At 57.5% G+C, this 20,002-nt stretch overlaps 1 protein-coding gene across 1 annotated transcript; it reads right to left on the bottom strand.

The window, feature by feature from the left end:
- Nucleotides 1-7,536: 7,536 nt before the first annotated feature.
- On the bottom strand, nt 7,537-19,491 carry LOC104300230 (hippocampus abundant transcript 1 protein). Its single transcript, XM_054175306.1, has 12 exons — nt 19,269-19,491; nt 16,344-16,439; nt 15,675-15,737; nt 13,557-13,684; nt 13,047-13,161; nt 12,296-12,514; nt 10,974-11,087; nt 9,534-9,605; nt 9,021-9,133; nt 8,773-8,870; nt 8,063-8,229; nt 7,537-7,968 (listed from the first exon to the last, which is right to left on the bottom strand). Exons 1-12 carry the CDS (start codon nt 19,350-19,352, stop codon nt 7,759-7,761), a joined length of 1,479 nt encoding a protein of 492 aa, XP_054031281.1. The 5' UTR covers nt 19,353-19,491; the 3' UTR covers nt 7,537-7,758.
- Nucleotides 19,492-20,002: the final 511 nt, after the last annotated feature.

Raw genomic sequence — 20,002 nt, 5'->3', positions numbered from 1 at the left:
CTTTTCGGGTAATTAATTAATCCTCTGCTGGTCCAGGAGACCTCCAAGTGAGGGAAGTGCTCTGTAAACAACTGCCATCGAATCTGCACATTCAGCCAGAGCTGGGTGATTAATGGCTCTGAGCTTTTTGTTCCTTCCATCCTGTGTTATCAGAGCTGCTTCCTGGAGCTCTCCAGCGGCCACTGGAGCCCCTGGCCCAGCCTTGGCATGGGACAAGCCATGGCCAGGGCTGCTCCCAGCACCAGCCAGGCTCTTCCCAGCAGCAAGCCCAGGATGGACACAGGGTGCCAGGGTTTGGTTTCCCTGTCCACCTCCCACGGCCCTGGCTCAGTGGATGAGGCTTTGCCAGGGCTGCCCCAGCCCAGCACCAACAGTGGTGCTGAGAGACTTTGGTAGGGAGAGGTTTTTGCTTCCTAATGTCACCAAGTGAGGGTTTAAAGAGCCTTCCTCAGCTGGGGGGCAGGAGGGGCAAGACACAGGTAACAATACAAAGTAAATGTTATAGAATCAGAGAATTGTTTGGGTTGGGAAAGGCCTCCAAGATCACTGAGTCCAACCAGCAGCCCAACCCCACCACGGCCTCCAAACCATAGCCCCAAGTGCCATGGTCACAGCTCTTGAACATCTCCAGGCCTGGAGACTCCACCACCTCCCTGGGCAGCCTGTGCCAAGCCCTGACCACTCTGGCAGCAAAGAAATTGTTCCTTCTCTCCAACCTAACCCTCCCCTGGCACAGCTTGAGGCCATTCCCTGTCCTTCTATCACCTGAGCCTAGGGAGACAAGCCTAACCCCCACCTCACTGCAGCCTCCTCTCATTGAGAGCAATGAGGTCTCCCCTCAGCCTCCTCTTCTCCACACTCAACACCCCCAGCTCCCCCAGCTGCTCCTCCCCAGCCCTGTTCTCCAGACCCTTCGTGGGTTTTGCTGCCCTGGAGTCCATCCTTGGCCAGGGTCTGGTGCAGCTTTGTGCTCCTGCAAGGAGGGAGCAACATCCACAGGTTTAGCCCCTGCTGGCTGCCAGGTCCATGCCTAGTGCTGAGGCTGTGGAGCTGCACAGCCACGGCCAAGAGGTGGCTCTGCATGAGCCTCCAGCATCACAGCCCAAAGCCCAGGGGCCCCTCAAAATGGTGCTTCAGGTGAGAAAAGGAAACCTCCAAGGTCAGTGTCACAGCCAGAGCTGAGCCCTGGTGGAGCAGACCTCTCTTTTACACAGGACCCTTCCTGGGCCAGTCATCAGGAGGTTAACAGCTACCAGAACGTCCAGCACCTCCTGATGGGCCCCGGGCTTGCCAGCTCGACACTGGGAGTGCCTGGGAGCTGCCCTGGGCAGCTGTGACGAGTTATGGAGCCTGATAAACCTCCAGCTCCATCAGGGCCAGCTCCAACAGCGTGGTTATCAAACCAGGGAAGGGATCAGGAGGGGTTCTCCAAGCTCAGAGAACATAGCAGTGGCCCCCAGAGCAACCCTCATACTTTTGGCCCTGAGCCCCCACGCAGTGACCCCACCGCAGCTCCTCTTCCACCACTGGCTCTGCGACGGACTCTGAGGACCTCCTTCCATCCTGGAGGGGCACAGGCAGCTTCCCCCAGCCCCAAGAGGGCAGAGAGAGATCAGCAGGCTGCAGGCGCAGGGCGGAAGGAGCAAGTTTTCCACCTGGCAGGAAACCTTTGGGATCAGGATGAAGGGAAGGACTGGTGTCAAGAACCAGAACCCCCAGCGGGCTGCCTGGAAGCCGCCGGCGCTTCCTCCTGAGGGGCAGGAGAGGACTCTGCCGGGCAGCGCCGGCTCCGGAGACGTTCCTCAGGAAACGAAACAGCTCAGCAGAGAGAAACTAACTGCAGCGGGCCAGGCACTGACCCCCGGCACAGGGCACCCTCAGTGCAGCACACTCCCGGCACAGCGCACCCCCGGCGCAGGGCACCCTTGGCACAGGGCACCCCCGGCACAGGGCACCCCCGGCACAGGACACCCTCAGTGCAGCACACTCCCGGCACAGCGCACCCCCGGCACAGGGCACCCTTGGCACAGGGCACCCCCGGCACAGGGCACCCCCGGCACAGGGCACCCTCAGTGCAGCACACTCCCGGCACAGCGCACCCCCGGCACAGGGCACACTTGGCACAGGGCACCCCCGGCACAGGACACCCTCAGTGCAGCACACTCCCGGCACAGGGCACCCTTGGCACAGGACACCCTCAGTGCAGGGCACCCCCGGCGCAGGGCACCCGTGGCACAGGACACCCCCGGCACAGCACACCCCCGACTTCTGCTTCCAGCTCATCACAGGCTATCAGCCACCAGAGCCCATCCAAGAGCTGCCTTGGATGTGTTTACGCTTGTGGGGATTTTATTGTTCGCTTGGTACCGCCCTCAAGCACCAAAAGCAGCATTTAAACGACTAAGATAAGATCTAAATTAAGCCTGGCTGGAGGACAGCAGCCTGGGATGCTGAAATCAGCCCCTGGGAAAGAGGTTCCAGCAGGGAGGTGGAAGCCGAGGACACGGCACAGGGAGCTGCTCCATGAACTGGGGACCTGCAGCGCTGTCCCAGCCCGCACAGACCTGACACAGCCACTTGCTCCTCCAGAGCGTTCTGCTGCTCCCCTCCTGGCCAGAGATTTTCAGCTGTGCTCAGCACTGCTCAGGCCACACCTTGAGTCCTGTGGCCAGTTCTGGGATCCTCAGTTTAAAAAGGACACTGAGCTGCTGGAAGGTGTCCAGAGAAGGGCAACAAAGCTGGGGAGGGGTCTGGAGCACAGCCCTGGGAGGAGAGGCTGAGGGAGCTGGGGTTGCATAGCCTGCAGAAGAGGAGGCTCAGGGGAGACCTCATTGCTGTCTACAACTCCCTGAAGGGAGGTTGTAGCCAGGTGGGGGTTGGTCTCTTCTCCCAGGCACCCAGCACCAGAACAAGAGGACACAGTCTCAAGCTGTGCCAGGGGAAGTTTAGGCTGGAGGTGAGGAGAAAGTTCTTCCCAGCAAGAGAGATTTGCCATTGGAGTGTGCTGCCCAGGGAGGTGGTGGAGTCCCCATCCCTGGAGGTGTTCAAGAAAGGCTTGGATGTGGTGCTTGGAGCCATGGCTTAGTTGGGTGACAGCTTGGACTGATGCTGGAGTGCATCAGAAGCATGAGCAGCAGCTCAGGAGAGGGGATTCTGCCCCTCTGCCTCTGGTGAGACCTCACCTGCAGTGCTGTGTCCAGCTCCGGGCCCCCCACCACAAGGAGGACCTGGACCTGCTGGAGAGGGTCCAGAGAAGAGCCACAAAGATGCTCAGAGCCCTGGAGCACCACTGCTGTGAGGACAGGCTGGGAGAGGGCAGCTAGGAGCAGGCTCTGGGGGGACCTTAGAGCTGCATCTCAGTATCTGGAGGGGATCTGCAGGCAGGCTGGGGAAGGGCCTGTGGGGATGGGATGAGGGACAATGGTTTGGAACTGGAGCAGGGCAGATGTGGGTTGGACACCAGGAGGAAGCTCTGCACAGTGAGGGTGAAGAGACACTGGAACAGGTTGGTGGTGGAGGCTCCATCCCTGGAGACATGCAAGGTCAGCTGTGATGGGACCCAGGGCAACCTGATTGCATTGGGGATGACCCTGCTCACCCCAGGGGATGTTGGACAGGATGACTTTGGAGGGCCCCCTTCCAAGCTGATGCCTTGATCCCATGAACCTGTGCCCCTTTGAGAGAGAGGCTGATCCACAAGGCCTGCTCTGATGTGTGGCCTCTTCCCACCACCCTCTTCAGCACAAGCCCCAGGGGCTGAGGGGTGCTGGGCAGAAGCTTGTGGGGGGGGGGGAGGTAGGTGTGGAAGGAAAGGAGGGGAGAAGGACAAGGACAGAGAACTTCAACACAACAGGAAAGCAGCAGTTTAATAAATAATCCATCAGAGGGAGAGATTAGCCAGTTCTGAACACAACCTGAACTGAAATAAATACATCTCATCAATCATCAGCTTAAAACCAAGAGGGGGAGAGAGAGAGAGAGAGAGAGCTACAGAAATGCAGACGACAGTAAAACAGCGATGGGAGGTTTGGCTGCTCCGCAGTGACCTTGGGGCTCGCCCCCCAGCCCCACTCCAAGAGGACCCAAGGGTGGCCAGCAGCCACTCCAAGTGCAGAGGAGAGACTGAAAAAGAACCCAAAAAGCAGTGAAGTAAAAAGTGAATCGTGTGGCAAAAGAGGAGAAAGGGCTGGGGTGGGACTGGGGGCAGCTTAAACTCGCTTGAGCTGCCGCTGGTGGCAGTGGCACTGCAGGAGGAGAGGGGGGAGGGAGGAAAAAGAGGCAGATTCAGCCAGGTGGGCTTTCTGGGTGGGTGTTTTTTTTTTGCCCTGTGTGTTCCAGGCACTGCTGTCACAGCAAGCTGAATGCAGAGAAATGCTGGGAAGGGTGGGAGAGCCAGGCTCAGGCACTGCCCAGCAGAGATCAAGGGGAGTTTAAGGTCGGTAAGAAAAGGCTCTTAAAAAAACACTGAGTTTTCATAGAAAGGAACCAAACCCAACAAAAATTGGCAACAAAACCCCACACCCCCCCCCAAAACCCAGCTGAGTGCTCTGTCCACATCTCCCAGCCTCCACCTGGGACGCTGCAGAATCACCAAGCCCTTCAGAATGAGACATTCTTCATTCAGCTCTGGTGATTCCAGCTCCCCTCAGCCCTTGGGCCCGCCCCGGGTCCTCCTCTCTCGCTTAAAGGCAGAACGGTGGATGGGTCACATCCCTGCGTCGATGGGGAGGGGGTTACCTGGGGCTGAGGCCCCTCTGAAGCAGAGGAGAGGAACTCCAGGGCCGTGGGAGGAGACCCCTGCCTGCCCCAGCACCAGGACAAAGGGCCAGCAGTGTGAGGAGACCCCGAGCCCACCGTGAGGGACCGACGGCCAAGTCGCCTTTACGCTGCCGGCGGCGCCGCAGCCAGACCTCCGCTGCTGCTCCACCCAGCCCCAAGCTCAGGGGTGGACAACGCCACCAAAGGCTCCTGGTGCACCACTGTCGAGCCAGGGATTCTGGCACCACTGGGGAACTTGAGTGTGGTGCTGTGAGAGCCCCCAGGGAGAGGGAAGCTCCCCCAGGGCGCCGCTGCCCGAAGGGCCAGGAGAGGCCGAGCCGCTGCGGGCAGCGGAGGGTGAGAAGGGCCAGGACTAGAAATGGATTCAAGAAACTACTCAATAAAGGAAAGGACTTTTGAAAAATAGATCTCTCTATACTTTATACCATATAAATTCTGCTCATCTGTTGTAACATTCCACTAAAGTCTACCCCTGAAGCTCCGAGTGGCCTCCGTGCCAAGGAGGTTAAGGACTCCACCCTTCGTCCTCACTTCATTCATGGCTGAGGGACAAACCCTGCCTGGGTTTCATTGTGTCAGTAACTGAGCCCCAGATGCACTTTGGGAAGCTCTGGCCTGAAAACCAATCAAACAAACAAGGGCATTTTGTGGGCAGCACAGAGCTGGGATCGCTGCCTGCAACTCCAAGGGACTGCACTGCCTGCAGGCAAGGAGCTGGGCCCTGCAGGCAACAAGGACAGAGCATCCCAGCTGGGCAGTCTGGAGCATCACCTTGGTGAGCTTGGGAAAAAGGAGAGTCAGGGCAGGACACTGAGGCTCTGCAGCAAACCCTCTGTGTCCAAGGAAGCTGCTCTCAACAAGCAGCTCTTGCAGGACCTGGCTATCAAGACTGGATGGATGCCAAACAAACTGGGAGGTTTCCTTTTCCCACCACCTCCAACAACAAACTGGTTCAGAAAGCTGCTGCAGATGGGATATTAGCAGCCCAGCCCTGACAGGCAGCACCTCCAGCTGTCAGTGTCTGACAGGTGGGTAAGAGACCTACAGGGAACTGCAGCTCTGGACCCGTCCAATGCCAACATCCTTCAGCCCTGGTGCTGCCAAGCACAGGCAATGCCAGGCCCTGGGTACCCCAGGAGCTCAGGTCCCTCACTGCTGAGCAGGACAAGCTGGGCAGGGTGGACAGTGCTGGGCAGGGTGGACAGTGCTCTGCCCTGCCCATGCCAGCTGTGGGTCAGGGCCTCAGCTCCCCAGGTTGGTGTTTCCCACTAACCCCAGCAGTTAGTGCTGCACAGGCACCACAGCAGCTGCAAAGGCCCAGGGTGGCAAAGGGCTCTCTCCCCCCCAGCCCTTCTCCCCTGCCCCAACCCCCCAGAGAAGGGATCCCAGCTGCTGCATTCACCCCACTCCCACACAGGGCTAGGAGGTGCCCCTGCCCATGGCAGGGGGTTGGAGCTAGATGACCTTTGAGGTCCCTTCCAACCCAAACCATTCTGGGATTCCAAGACCCTTTTTGGCCACTGTCTCCTCAGTTCCTTTCAACAATTCAATCCCCCAGCATTCCCCTTTTGGTCCTTACTTCCCCAGGGGCTGCTCAAAGCCCTGATTCCTGCTCTGACCCAAATGGGAACAATTGTTTCCTGCCCTCTGCCAGACCTCCATGGATCTATAAACAGCCAAGCATTCCCTCTGTGTTTGTCTTGGCTCCTTCCACAACTCTCAAGTCCAAGTACCTGCTGCTCTCCCTGAACAGAGCTGAACCCTGCAGCAGAGGTTGCAGCTCTGTTTCCCTCCACAAAACAAAAGGCTTCACAGCAGGCTCAGGGACACCACAAGGAACCCAAACCCTTGAATCCAAGTTGATTGCAATCAGCAGCAGCAGGAACTCTTGGACTAGGGGGACGGGGGGAGGGGGGAAAAACCAACCCCTAAACAGTCATTATCTGGTTTTAATATCAGATGGCAAGAGAGTGGTGGTGGTGGTGGGGAGAGGGGGGAGGAAAATCAACATGCTTTATAAAAGTGCTCAAGAGCTGCTGCTTTGACCTTTCTCTCAGGAAACCACACTTCAAAAGTGCCTCTCTCCCTCTGAGAACTGCATCTCCTCAACCACCTTCATGGTCCCAGAAGGAAAACAAGAAGAAGAAGAAGAAGAAAGGGTTCCTGAAAAATCTTTCTACCTACCACACCTCTGGAGGCAGCAGCAGAGGAACCTTCCCTCAGTGTACCAAGCAAGCCCCCCACCTCCAAAACAGGGCTGGAGGTGGTGCTGAACCAGCCAAGCACTTGTGATTGGCAGTTCCCCCTCCCCTCAGCTGCAGCTTCACTTCAGCAGAACACTAAGTGAGTAGATAGATCTTGGGGGTGGGTTTATTTTTTGGTCTAAGTTTACTTGGGCCAGCACTGGCCAGGTCCTCAGCCCCTCAAGCAGTGAGGATCTGCTCACAGGTGGCCACACAATCTGCTCCTCCACACAGTGGGGTTTTGTCTTGCCTTGGTGTATCCTCCCAGCTCAGGATGCTGCTGAGCCTCTCCCTGGGCCAAGCTCACTGAGCTGTGATGGGGCCAGCAGCAAGCACAGAAGGGGATGGGGCATGCAGCAGCCTTGTTTCACTCTGCTGCCAGCTCAGGCAGCTCACACCAGAGCACAGGCAGCTCTCACTGCTGAGGCAAACGTTTGGCAGGGCCACAGCAGGAAGTTCAGTGTCAGGGACCAGGGCAGGTTTGCTCTCACCAACTATACCTTCCCATGCAGAGCAGCATCTCCCCTTTCCACCAGCACCAGGTGGCACAAGCCCCTTTCTGCACCAGCTGGGTGTGTTTGGCTTGAAGGGAAGCCCTGTCCCTCCTCACTGGCTCTTAGTGGGTACAGTTTGTCACCTCAGGTCTCTCCCCCAGCCCTCTCATCCCAAACTCCCACTTGCTGAGTCCATCCTTGCTCTGGAGCTGAGACAGGAGCCAGGTCTTTCTCTCCCACCCTCACACACTGCTGTCTTCCAGCAGGGGCTCCTTGCCCTCTGAGCCTGCAGCCTGGGGGCCGTGGCTGTGGGTCTGGGCTCCGTTGCTGTGCTTCTTGTGGCCTCCTGCTCTCAGGGTCAGGTTGTGCTCAGGAATGAACAAGGCCACCAGGAGCGACAGCAGGACAGAGCAGGCCCCAAAGAGGAATGGAGGCCCTGGGATAATGCTGCTCTGTAGGGTGAGAAAGAAAAGAGAGAGGAACAATTAACACTCAGGGGCAGGCCAGGAGCAGCCCAGCACCCAGGGGCCAAAGCTGAGCTCTTACCTCATCTGTGGGGTTGGCCATGTTGGGTTTGGAGGCCTTACCCAAGGTCTCCACCTCTGCCATCTCGTTCAGCTCCACGTGGAAGAGATAGAAGACAAAGCCATAGAGTGCTGGGCCCAGGCCATTGCACAGCCCCCGGATTCCAGTGATCATCCCCTGCACCACACCTGGGCACAGAGCCAGCAAGGAAGACATGGCCTCAGCTGCCTGCAGAGCTTGGCCTTTACAGAGTCCACCAGCTTGGAAGAGGCCTCCAAGGTCCTTGAGTCCAACCAATCACCCAACCCCAACTGATCAACCAGAGCATTCGTTCCAGGGTGCTCAAAGGTCTGAAGGCAGGCTCAGGCACCCAGAGCTACACTGACAGGCTGAGCTTGCTGCTCTGGACAGCAAGATGAGCATGGGAACAGCAAGCAGCAATGTCCAACTGGGCTGGAATCTAAGGCAGCCAAGTCTGAGGGCTCAGGGGCAAACTATGAAGCAAGTAAAAGAATGAAGCAGCAGACTCCCCTCTGCCTCAGACACCCCACACCTGGGTTCACAGTGCAGGAATTCTCTCCCAGGTCATCAGCTGTGGTGAAAGGCAAGAGAGTGCCAACTCTCCTGGGAATAAAGCAACTCCCCAGAGCTGGCACTGACTCCCCTGCCCACCCCTCCACCACCCACACCAAGGATCTGAACACTGCAGCAGCAGATCCCAGAGGACTCACCCTGCTGGTCAGGATCTGCATTCCTGGACACCATGGCACTGATGGCTGGGAAGGTGATGCTGGACATGGCAGCCACAGCTCCTGCTGCCCACATCATCCTGGGGGTGGGGGGGAGAAAGAAGCAGCAGTTTGGAGGCTGAGTGCCAAGAGCTGGCACAGACCAGCACCGGGGCACAGGGTCCTGCTGTGGGGCCACTGTGGAGGAGTAACCTGACCATGGCAGGGGACAGATGGGGGCAAACTCTTACCAAGGCTGTGACCCAAAGCCATACCAGGCAAGCTGCAGGATCTGGAAGCCCAGGCCCAGCAGGATGGTGTTTTTATTCCCTATGGAACGCATCAGAATCCCCAGCACCACCGTCTGGAAAGGCAAAGAGAAGCCCTCAGAGGGAGAGCACAGAGGAGATGACAGCACTGGAAGGTGAGGAGCTGAACCTCAAGGACTGCTCTGGGACTGGCCACAGCAACACACACACACACCTCAGCACCCCTAAATGCTGCTGGAAACCAGCACATCCCCACCCACAGCAAGCAGAGCAGCCTGGGGAGGTTCACAGAGCCACAGGAGGCCACCCCACAGCTCCCCACAGCTCGGTACTCGACAGCTGTGCTCTCAAGGTAAGAAAGTGGGGCTGCAGGTAGCTGCCCAGAGGCCCAAGGATATCTGTGTGGCCACAGGGGGTCTGACAATTCCATCATCAGGCATTCTGGGATGTTCTCAGACCCAGAGCTCCACAGACAAGAGAGAACTTGCTCCTCACCTGTGCCAGTATAGAGAGAATGCCAACCACACCGATAAAGGCTGCCACAGTCTCTGAGGAGAAGCCAATGACCTGGGAAAACACCAAGAAGGGACTTTGCAGGCAGGAGATTTGTACCCCACACATCAAAAGCCACCCCAACAGTGTCACCAATGCTTACTGCCAGCCCCTCTCAGATACCTAAACACTCACCAACCTTTCCACCACCTCCCTTGCTGCCACAGAAATAAAATGGAATCTCCTCCCCTGGCTGAAGAACCAACTTGGAATCACTGAGCTCACCTCAAAGCCCCTGGGTGGGTGGGGTGGACAGGCAGCCCACCAGCAAGAGGCCAAGCAAGGGGCCTGGCAGTGCTCACAGAGCAGTTGCCAGGCTCCCATGTGCTTTAGGCAAGCTGGAACAAGTCCCTGTTTCTTCCAGCTTCAGCTGCAGGGCATCAGACCATCAGATGAGGGGGGTGGAACATCCCCCTTGGGAGTTGAAACTGAGAGAATTGGGACTTTGAGTCTGGAAGGAGGAAGACTGAAGGGGAAGCTCATCAGTGCTGAGCACCACTGCAAGGGTGGCTGTCAGGAGGAGGGGACCAGGCCTCCTTCAGTGGTGCCCAGGGCAAGGGGCAGTGGGCACAAACCTGACCACAAGAAGTTCCATCTGAACATGAGGAGGAACTTCTTTAGTTCAAGGGTGAGGGAGCCCTGGAGCAGGCTGCCCTGAGAGGTGATGGAGCCTCCATTTCTGGAGCCATTCAAAGCCCACCTGGCTGTGTTCCTATGTGACCTTCTCTAGGTGACCCTGCCTGGGCAAGGGGGGAGGTTGGACTCTTATCTCCAGAGGTTCCTTCCAGCCTTTGCCATTTGGAATTTACTAAGCTACTGGCCAAGATTTGCTTCCTGGGGACACACAGGGGCATGCTGTCCTGGGGACAGTAAGAGAGTATTTAACTGGAGGGCTACAAGGATGGTCAGGGGGCTGCAGCTTGGTGAGGAGAGGCTGAGGGACCTGGGGCTGTTCAGTCTGGAGAAGAGAAGACTGAGAGGGGATTTAAATGTTTCTCAATATCTGAGGGCTGGGGGGCAGGAGGGAGGGGACAGACTCTGCTCACTTGCTCCCTGGCATAGGACAAGGAGCAATGGCTGGAAGCTGCAGCACAGGAGGCTCCACCTCGACTCAAGGGGGCACTTCTTTACTCTAAGGGTCACAGAGCACTGGAGCAGGCTGCCCAGAGAGGTTGTGGAGTCTCCTTCTCTGGAGACTTCCAAGGCTCTGTCTGGATGTGTTCCTGTGTGACTTGAGCTAGATAGTGTGGTCCTGCTCTGGCTGGGGAGTTGGACTTGATGATCTCTTTGGGTCCCTTCTAACCCCTGACATCCTGTGAGCTGTGATAGGCTGGGCCTTCCTGCCTTCAGAGCAGGAAGGATCATGAGACTCAGGAGACTGACCTGTCTCAGGTAGAGGAAAAAGCTGGAGTACTGGCCAGCTTCAGGAAGGTAGGAGAGAAAGACAGTGATGCAGATCAGCAGCACCGTGGAATCCTGACCCACTTTCCTCAGGGACTGCAGGGATGAGGGTGAGGAAGGACAAAAAAAGGATGGGGGGGAAAGAAAAGAATAAAATAGAAGGAGTTAGTATCATTAAACATTCTCCAGGCACACAGACAGCAAATCCAAGTGCTCAGCTCACCACCTCCTGCCTAAGAGTGCAACCAATGAAACCAAAGGTGCAAAGGCTGCCACAACAGCCCAGACCCAGCTCAGGACAGCATCCATCACCTTACACCCCAGGAGGAGAAATCTTTGCCTCTCAGTCCCTCACATTTCCCACAATCACAGAATTGTTTGGCTTGGGAAAGATCTCTTAAGAGCCTCCAGCCCAACCAGCAACCCAGCACCACCATGGCCACTAAACCATGGCCCCAAGTGCCACAGGTCTCTTGAACCCCTCCAGGGATGGGGACTCCACCACCTCCCCAGGCAGCCTGTGCCAAAGCTTGGTCCAGAAATGCTTTCTTGGTGCCCCTCAGGCAGGCAAAATAATCTCCCTGACACTCCAAGGTGAGGTGAAGCTGTGCAAAGTTGTCAGCAAAGGTTCCAAGAAGGCAGAAACACAAAGAGACCTCTCCTGCCACGCTGCTGCTGCTAAGTCATGGAGCTCCTATTCAAACAACTGCACCACTGCCACCAAGAGATGCTCAGGCTTCAAGACACCTGGAGATGCTTTGAGCTGGTTTGTGGCTGCAGGAAATCACTTGGAATCTGCTGGAGGGCTCTAAAAAAGGTGGATCTGTTGGAGAGGGTCCAGAGAAGGCCACAATGATCATCAGAGGGCTGGAGCACCTCTGCTACCAGGACAGGCTGGGAGGGCTGGGTCTGTTCAGCCTGGAGAAGGGAAGGCTCTGGGGAGACCTTAGAGCTGCACTGCAGTATCTGAAGGGGGACCTACAGACAGTGCACATTCAGTAGGGTTAGCCCAAGCCTCACATTCTTCACCTCCTGGGGAATGATTTTCCCTTTGGAGAGAACAGGCAGCCCAGAGAGGTTGTGGAGCCTCCTTCCCTGCAGACATTCAAAGCCCCCCCTGGATGCTTTCCTGTGTGACCTGCTCTGGGTGACCCAGCTGTGGCAGGGAGGGGAGGAGCTGGACTCAAGGATCTTTCAGAGGTCCTTTCCAGCCCCTAGCACTCTGTGGTTCTGTGAAGCCAGGAGAACTGAAGCCAGTGCAAACACTTAGCAGCGTGTGGAAAAGCAGCGGCCAGATGACTTACAGCAAAGGGATCTGCTTGCTCCCAGGAGATTGGGGCTCCCCAGGAGACAGGGCGCATCTCCTCTGGCAGGGACTCTGGCACAGCCAGCAGGATGAAACCAATGTCCAGCAAAGCCACCCCTGAAGCCAGCACAACCACCAAGGTGTCACCATAGGCCTCAGAAAGGTAAGCTCCAATCGCCGGGCTCGTGACCAGGCTGGCAGCGAAGGTGGCTGACACCTGGAAGCACAAAACATCAACACAGCTCCTTCTAGAGCTCCTCAAGAGGAACCCAAGAGCTCTTGTTCTGTCACCTTTGATGGAGAGAAGCCAGGTGAGCAGGGCCTCCTGTGGACAGAAAGGTAATGGTCTTCCCCTGGTACACTCCAGGCCGAGGCCTAGCGAGGCAGTTACAGCTTCACACATGATCCTTCCAGTAACCCCCAGCAAGGGCCTGCTCACAGCACACCAGCACCTTCCCCTGCACCTTCCCTGGTGCCCAGAGGCTCACAGGCTGCTTCCAAGGCTGCTTCAGGGACTGTGGAGCACCACAGCTGGTACTGAGATGGCAGAGAAACCAGCCCTCTCCCTCGGGGCTACAGCCCACCCCGACCAGGGAGGCTGTCCCATCAGTGAAGTGCAAGTCACCTCTTCACTCCTCCTGCCCCCTCAGGCTTGTCACTAAATCTCCCCCCACCAACTTCATGCCTCTGCCCCCTGCAAAGCCCCAGATGTTCCTTTCAAGAGACAAGGCAGCTCCTCAGCTCCTTACCAAGCCGTAGGCAGTGCTGCGTTCATGCTCCTGGGTGATGTCAGCAACGTAAGCAAAGATCACAGAAAAGGTGACAGCAAAGACTCCAGACATGGAAATGACAGCAAAGTACCACCTGAAAGAGGCATTGCAGAAGGGTGAGAGAGCAACCAAATGGCAGCCCCCACAGCTGCTGGACTGGAACCTCTTGCCCTGGTCCTTCCTTCAGTTCAGCCAACCCCACCGCAGCGCTTGGGGAGCGCCGAGCTGCAGTCCTGGGGCCCATGGAATTCTGCCCCTTGTTTTCCCCAACCAGGAAGGAAAACACCAACATGGCCTAAGAGGCCAACGTGGCCACATCTGTCAGGAGAGGAGGGAGACTCTTCCCAACACTGAGGCCTCCAGCACAAGCAGGCAAGTCAGTTTGTCCCTGGACTGAGCGCTGGACAGACTCTTCTTTCCCATCTTCAAAGGCAACACCCTCAAACCCCACACTGCCCAGCCTCTGGGCTGCAGGAAGTGTAAACTCACCAAGGACTGATCTTCATAAGGGGAATTGGTGCACAGGTGAAGAAGACAGTGAGGAGGAGGAAGGATTTCCTGCCCCAGACATCAGAGAGAGCACCAATCAGCGGGGCACTTAGAAAAGAAAGCAGACCCTAGGGAAAGAGACAGCAGAGAGGAATCCCCGGGTTAGATGCTTGGCTGATTGTTGACAGCAAGAGCTCTTGACAACATCACCCACAGGCAAATCCAGGAGGAGACAATCCATTCCTGTTGCCTACAAACAGGCAACACTGCCAAACCAGAGCAGTTTGTTCAACAGCCTTCCAGGGAGAGGAAAAAACCCACAACCCCCCCCCGGCCCGGCCGGCGCTGCTGAGCCCTGCGGTCACCTCCTGCTCCCTCGGCTGCTCAGCCTGCAGCCCTGCTCCTCCCCATGCAGCTCTGCCCTGCCAGCACCTCAGATGATGCTGGCATGGCTCCATCACACCAACATCTGCTGCAGTCTGAGGGAAAGCATTCTCTTTGGGACAGAGGCAAGGCAGCCCTGACGAGGAGCCAAGGCTGTTCCGCACAGACAAAACCACCCAGAGCCTCTCGGCGCCGCTCGGCCCCCGGGCTGGATGGGAAGAGCTCTCCTGCAGCATACACAGGAGAGCTCTACTCACCCCCTGGGGCCACTCCCCAGACCCTCTTCCCAGGGCTGAAGGATTTGGTTTGCCACATTCCCAAGACAGAACCCATGGCTGCTGCCTGTACACCGCAGCTGCCACTGATCCGGTCCAAGCTCACTGCCCACAGCACGCTCCCACCTCTGCCTGGGGCCAGCCCACTCCCACCAGCTCCCTTTCTCCCTTCTATTCCTAGCTCAGGTGTCACTGATTCCCATTCTGCAGATAACAGAGCTGATCTCATGCCCATCAGAGCATTTTCAGCTGAGAGACCACCACAGCTGTCACAGCCCCCAGCCCAGGCTGACGAGCTGCATGCTGCCAGCGCTGCCCTGGAGAGTCAGCCACAGAAGCTACCCCAAGTCTGGGCTCTGCCTTCACTGGGCAGCAGGTTGGCCACCAGCAGCCCCAATCCAAAACCTGAAGGCTGAGCTGTCCCAGCACTGGGTGAGAGCAGCAAATCTCAGCCTGGATGCTAGGAAAAAATATTCATCCCAGAAAGGGTTCACAGGTTCAGAGAATGCTTTGGGTGGGAAGGGATCTTAAAGATCCTCTTTAAAGGTCTTAAAGACACCTCCCACCCAGCCCAGGCTGCTCAGGGCCTCATCCAGCCTGGCCTTGAACACCTCCAGGGAGGGAATATCCACAGCCTCCCTGGGCAGCCTGCTCCAGTGTCTCCCCACCCTCAGTGGCAAGAATTTCTTCCTAATCTCCAGTCTCAGCCTGCCCTCCTCAAGCTCCAGTCCATTCCCTCTCATCCTATCACTCCCAGCCCTTGTAAAAAGCTTTCTTGCAGGCCACTCCAAGCACTGGAAGGCTGCTCTAAGGTCTCCCCTTTTCTTCTCCAGGCTGAACAGACCCAACCCTCCCAGCCTGTCCTGGTAGCAGAGGAGCTGCAGCTCTCTGATGATCACTGTGGCCTGTGTGAGCCACAGCTCTCTCACCCCATCCCCACTGGGGAGGTTCTCCAACACTCTGATCCTCTTTGTGACCTCCTCTGGACCCACTCCAGCAGTTCAGTTCTTGTGCTGGGGGGACCAGAATTGGACACAGTGCTGCAGGGGGGGGTCTCACAAGAGGCACTGGGACAGGCTGCCCAGGGAGGTGGGGGAGTCACCATCACTGGAGGTGTCTAGGAAGAGACTGGATGGGGTGCTTGGTGCCATGGTTTAGTTGATCAGATGGTGCTGGGTGATAGGTTTGGCTGGATGATCAGAAAGGTCTTTTCCAACCTGGTCTGGTCTATTCTATTCTATTCTATTCTATTCTATTCTATTCTATTCTATTCTATTCTATTCTATTCCATCCCATCCCATCCCATCCCATCCCATCCCATCCCATCCCATCCCATCCCATCCCATCCCATCCCATCCCATCCCATCCCATCCCATCCCATCGGTCTTTTCCAACCTCCCCAGCTCCCTGACACCATGAACTGAGTGAGGTGATGATGGCTGGAGGGCTCATTCCTTACCTTGACTCCATGGATCAGGCCATTCATCAAGAAGGTGTGCTGAGGGAAAGTCTGATGCAACACCTGGGGAAAGGAAACAAAACCAAACCCAGAGCTACAAACTTCCTGCAGAACTTCCCTTTGCTGCCTGGGTGAACCCCAAACAGGTCCCTGGGGACCCTCCTAACACAAGTGTGACTTGGTCAAGTGGAACTGTCTCAGGAAACTGCCTCTCTGCTTTCACACCCCAGAGAATCATGGTGGTAGTTCAACAAAAAAGCCTCCTTTGGCCCTAAATGAGTCAGTGGAGGGTGAAGGCTGCAGCCTTTGGAAGAAAGCTCAAAGCTCTGCTCAACTTTCTTGCACTAAGCTCCCAAGTGGACTTTTCTTTCATACCTAAGGAGGGGGGAAATGCAATGAATGGCAGCAGACAAGCAGCAAATTGGAGTGATTTGGGCTCAAACCTTCCTCTTCTGCTTTCTTGACCTTCTGCAAAAGCTTTCAGGCCTCTAACTCAGGCTCTGCTCCACCTCAAGCTACAATCACTCAGAAAGCAATTGCCCAGCCCCAGCTTCTTCCACCTACAAACCACTGCGCCTTTGTTTCTGCTTCTCAGGCTCCACAGGCCCAGGTTTAAGATCTTGCCAGCTCAAGGTGGAGCCAGCTTTACCCCCAGGGAGGTTCACTCACCGTCAGCATGGGTGTGGTCAGCAGCCCCCAGGCAAAGAACTCCAGGAAGATCACCACCACGGCGTGGTACACGCTGGGCTCTCCGATCCCCTGGCGCTGCGGAACAGAGCTCTGTGAGGGCCAGCCACACGTGGCCTGCCCTGCCAGAGGTGTGAGGCAGGTGCTTGGGTGCTGGAACACCTGCCCTGGCCTCTGCCATTGCTCAGGAGGCTTGGTGCTGGCCTGGGGCTGGTGAGCTCAGGCCGCAGCATCCCTCCGGCCAGGCTCTACCAATGGAGCCTCTGCTACAGCACTGATTGCTTCCCATTGCTACCCAGGGACTTGCACCTCTGGGGCCCTTCTGCCTCTGCACCTCTGGGGCCCAGTCTGCTTCACCACCTCTGGCACCCAGCCTGCCTCCCCCACCTCTGGCACCCAGCCTGCTTCATCACCTCTGGCACCCAGCCTGCTTCATCACCTCTGGGGCCCTTATGCCTCTGTATCTCTGGGGCCCTTCTGCTTCCCCACCTCTGGCACCCAGTCTGCCCCCCCCCAAACAGGAGCAAATTTATCATCCTTCCAACCCCCACATATGTGGCAATGAAACCCCTCCAGCCCCTGGGTATTTTGCCACCAGAAGGCTCTGGGAGTTGGGGAAGGCAATTTGAATTCTCAGTACAAGTGGAAAGGAGGCTGGGGAGAGATAGGGGTCAGCCCCTTCTGCCTAGGATGATGTGACAGAAAGAAAGGAACTGGCCTGAAGTTGTGCCAGGGGAGGGTGAGGTTGGAGCTGAGGAACAATTTCTTTGCTGCCAGAGCGGTCAGGGCCTGGCACAGGCTGCCCAGGGAGGTGCTGGAGCCACCACACAAGAAATGTGTGGCCATGGCACTCGGGGACATGGCTTGATGCTCGTGGTGGTCTTAGGTTGATGGTTGGACTTGATGATCTCAGAGGACTTCTCCAGTTGAAAACACTGTATGACCAACTCCCTCTCCCCAGCAGGGTGTGAAAAGCACAGTCCTTGGCTCAGCTGCCAACCCCCCCCTCACCCCTCAAGCCCTTGCTTCTCCTTCCTGCCACCCAGATCGCTCAGGCTGCTCTCAGGACAGTGTGTGCTCTGTCCCTCCTGCAAGTGGCAAAGCTCAGCTGCCCAGGTCCCCTCCTGCCAGGCAGGGCACACCTGCAGAGTCACGAGCCCCACGTGGGAAACAAATCACAAGGAAGGGGAGGAAGTCACAGACGGTTCAGCCGAGTTACAGCAGGGATCAGCACAGTAACTGCACTGTGCTCTTCCATGGGAACCAGGCTCTTATCTCAGCAAACCACAGGCTCTGAACTCACCAAGAAAGTGCAGCTGAGCCCTGATGCATTATTAACAAAACCACCTGAAACCCTCGGCAGCTCTGACAGCTTCCAGCGGCTTGAGGAGCAGCCCCAAGTTCACAAAGCTTCCAGCAGCTGCACAAACCTCACATCCAAAGGGATGCTGGATTTGGTAGGGGAAGCTTTACATCCACAGGCATCTTTCCCCCCCCCCCCAAGGCTGAGGGAAGAGACTTTTGGATTCATTTCCTCACAGCTGACTCACATTTCCTACACTCTGCTCCTGAGGTCCAAACCATTCCATGGACCAGAGCACAGTTCCCTGCCTCCAGCTTTGCTGCTCAGGGGCAGGAAGTCAGGAATCTTGGGATGTGAAGTGTGACCAGCCACATCCTCCCAGCTTCTGACAGAATAAGAGAGCATTCTGGATCACCAGTCCAGCAGTCAAGGATTTTGCTCTGCTGAGACACTGTTTATGTTCAAAGGCTCCATCAAAACTCTCCTGCAGAGAGGCCACAGCTGCTTAAAAAAACACCAAGTCAACAGCATCAGCAGGGGATGCACCCTACCTGAGGGCACTTGGTCATTAGAAGCCAGTTTTATTACACACAAATGATGCTCTGCAGCAGAGGGAGAAGCCCCAAGGCAGTATGAAGGACATAATGAAGAGCAGAGCCATCGTTATCCACCTTGCTCCACGGAGCAGCCCTCTTCCCCCTGTTACACCTCTCCCACAGTTAAACATCTGCAACAAAGCCAAGGGCCGACCTCTCTTTATGGAGCAGGCCCAGATCCAAGCTGTCACAGCTTAATGCCATAGAATCACAGAAGGGTAGGGGTTGGAAGGGACCTCCACAGATCATTGAGTCCAAGCCCCCCTGCCAAAGCAGGATCACCTAGGACACGTTACCCAGGAACACATCCTGATGGGTCTTGAAAGTCTCCAGAGAAGGAGACTCCACAACCTCTCTAGGCAGCCGGATCCAGGGCTCCAGAACCCCATGGGAGAAGAGCCTGCAGCCACCTCAAAGCCCACTCAGGACTGCCATAGAGGACTGAGGCTGTGACCTACCCTGAGAAGCCTCCACAGCCCTGTCCTTCCCCCACAGCCAACTCCCCTCAAAGAAATCGACATCTGACATAGATTCGAAGGTTGTTTGTCCTTCCTTAACCAAATATTAAATGTTTGTGCGGGGATCTCATGGGCAGTGAAAGAGGGGAGCAGGTCAAGCAGCCTGGTGGGAGGACAATGGCCTGACACCCCCCAACAGGAGCAGGGCCATGCTCCTTATGGAATTACAGATCGGTTTGGGCTAAAAGGACCTTAAAGATCACCTAGTTCCAACTCTCCCCACGGGCAGGGAGCAGACTGCTCCAATTCCCGTCCAATTGGGCCTCTTCCACGCCTTGATGAGCCCCGGGCATAGCCCGGACGGCCATAGCCCTGGAGACCCCACTCTAAGGTGCCTGCGCTGCACCCCCAGCCCCAACCCCGGTCTCCTACCCATCCGGAGGGCCTCAGCCCGGCAGCGCAGCGCCCGGCCCGAACTCCCATTACCCTCCGGCCTCTCCAGCCCCCACGATCCCGCCCGCCTCCCACTAGCCCCCGGCCCCGCGCTCACGCCGGCCCCGTCCCGGATGACGATCTTCTTGGCCAGCAGGACGCTGCGGTTGAGCCGCTTCTTCTTCTTCTTCTCGCCGGTCATTGCGCCGCCGGGCCGCTGCCGCTCGCCGGACTCCGCGGCTGCCCCATCCTCCCTGCGGCGGGCCGAGCCGCGCCGCGCCGAGCCCGGGCCCGGACCCGCACCGGGCGGGAGAGCGCCGGGCCCGGGGCTGCCGGGCGCGGGGGCGGCGCCGCGGGGCGAGGGCGGCGGCCCGGTGGCGGCGGCGGCGGCGGCGGCAGAGGGCGGGCCGCCCGCAGGGCCCACCCCGTGGCCCGCCTCCGTCACTCGGACGACGGCGCTGACAGACACTTCCGGCGGCCCACTCCTCGGCGGCGCATGCCGCTCTCTCGCATCCCATTGGCTGCTCCGCTTCTTCTGTGTTTGCTAATCCGGTTGTTGATTGGTTAGTATCGGGGAGGAGTGGGCGGTACCGAGCGGCCTCTTCCGCTGGGCTGGGAGGGCGGTGTCGTGACGTCACGACACCTGCCGGGGACTGCGCAAGGCACGATGGGATGTGGTGGGAGGGGCTGCGCCGGGCAGCGGTGTGCGGGGGTCGGAGGGGTTACCGGGGGGGGGGGGGGGGGGGGGAGTGGGTACCGGAGCTTCCCATCCGGCTCCTGCTTCTCCTCCGCCTCTTGTAACGTATCAGTAGGCAATAACGGCAGCGAGCATCCCTGGGGCTGATTAGTCTG

This window comes from Dryobates pubescens, chromosome 31 (genome assembly GCF_014839835.1).
Source record: "Dryobates pubescens isolate bDryPub1 chromosome 31, bDryPub1.pri, whole genome shotgun sequence".
NCBI classification, from domain to species: domain Eukaryota; kingdom Metazoa; phylum Chordata; class Aves; order Piciformes; family Picidae; genus Dryobates; species Dryobates pubescens.
This window is presented reverse-complemented; position numbering and strand designations above follow the sequence as displayed.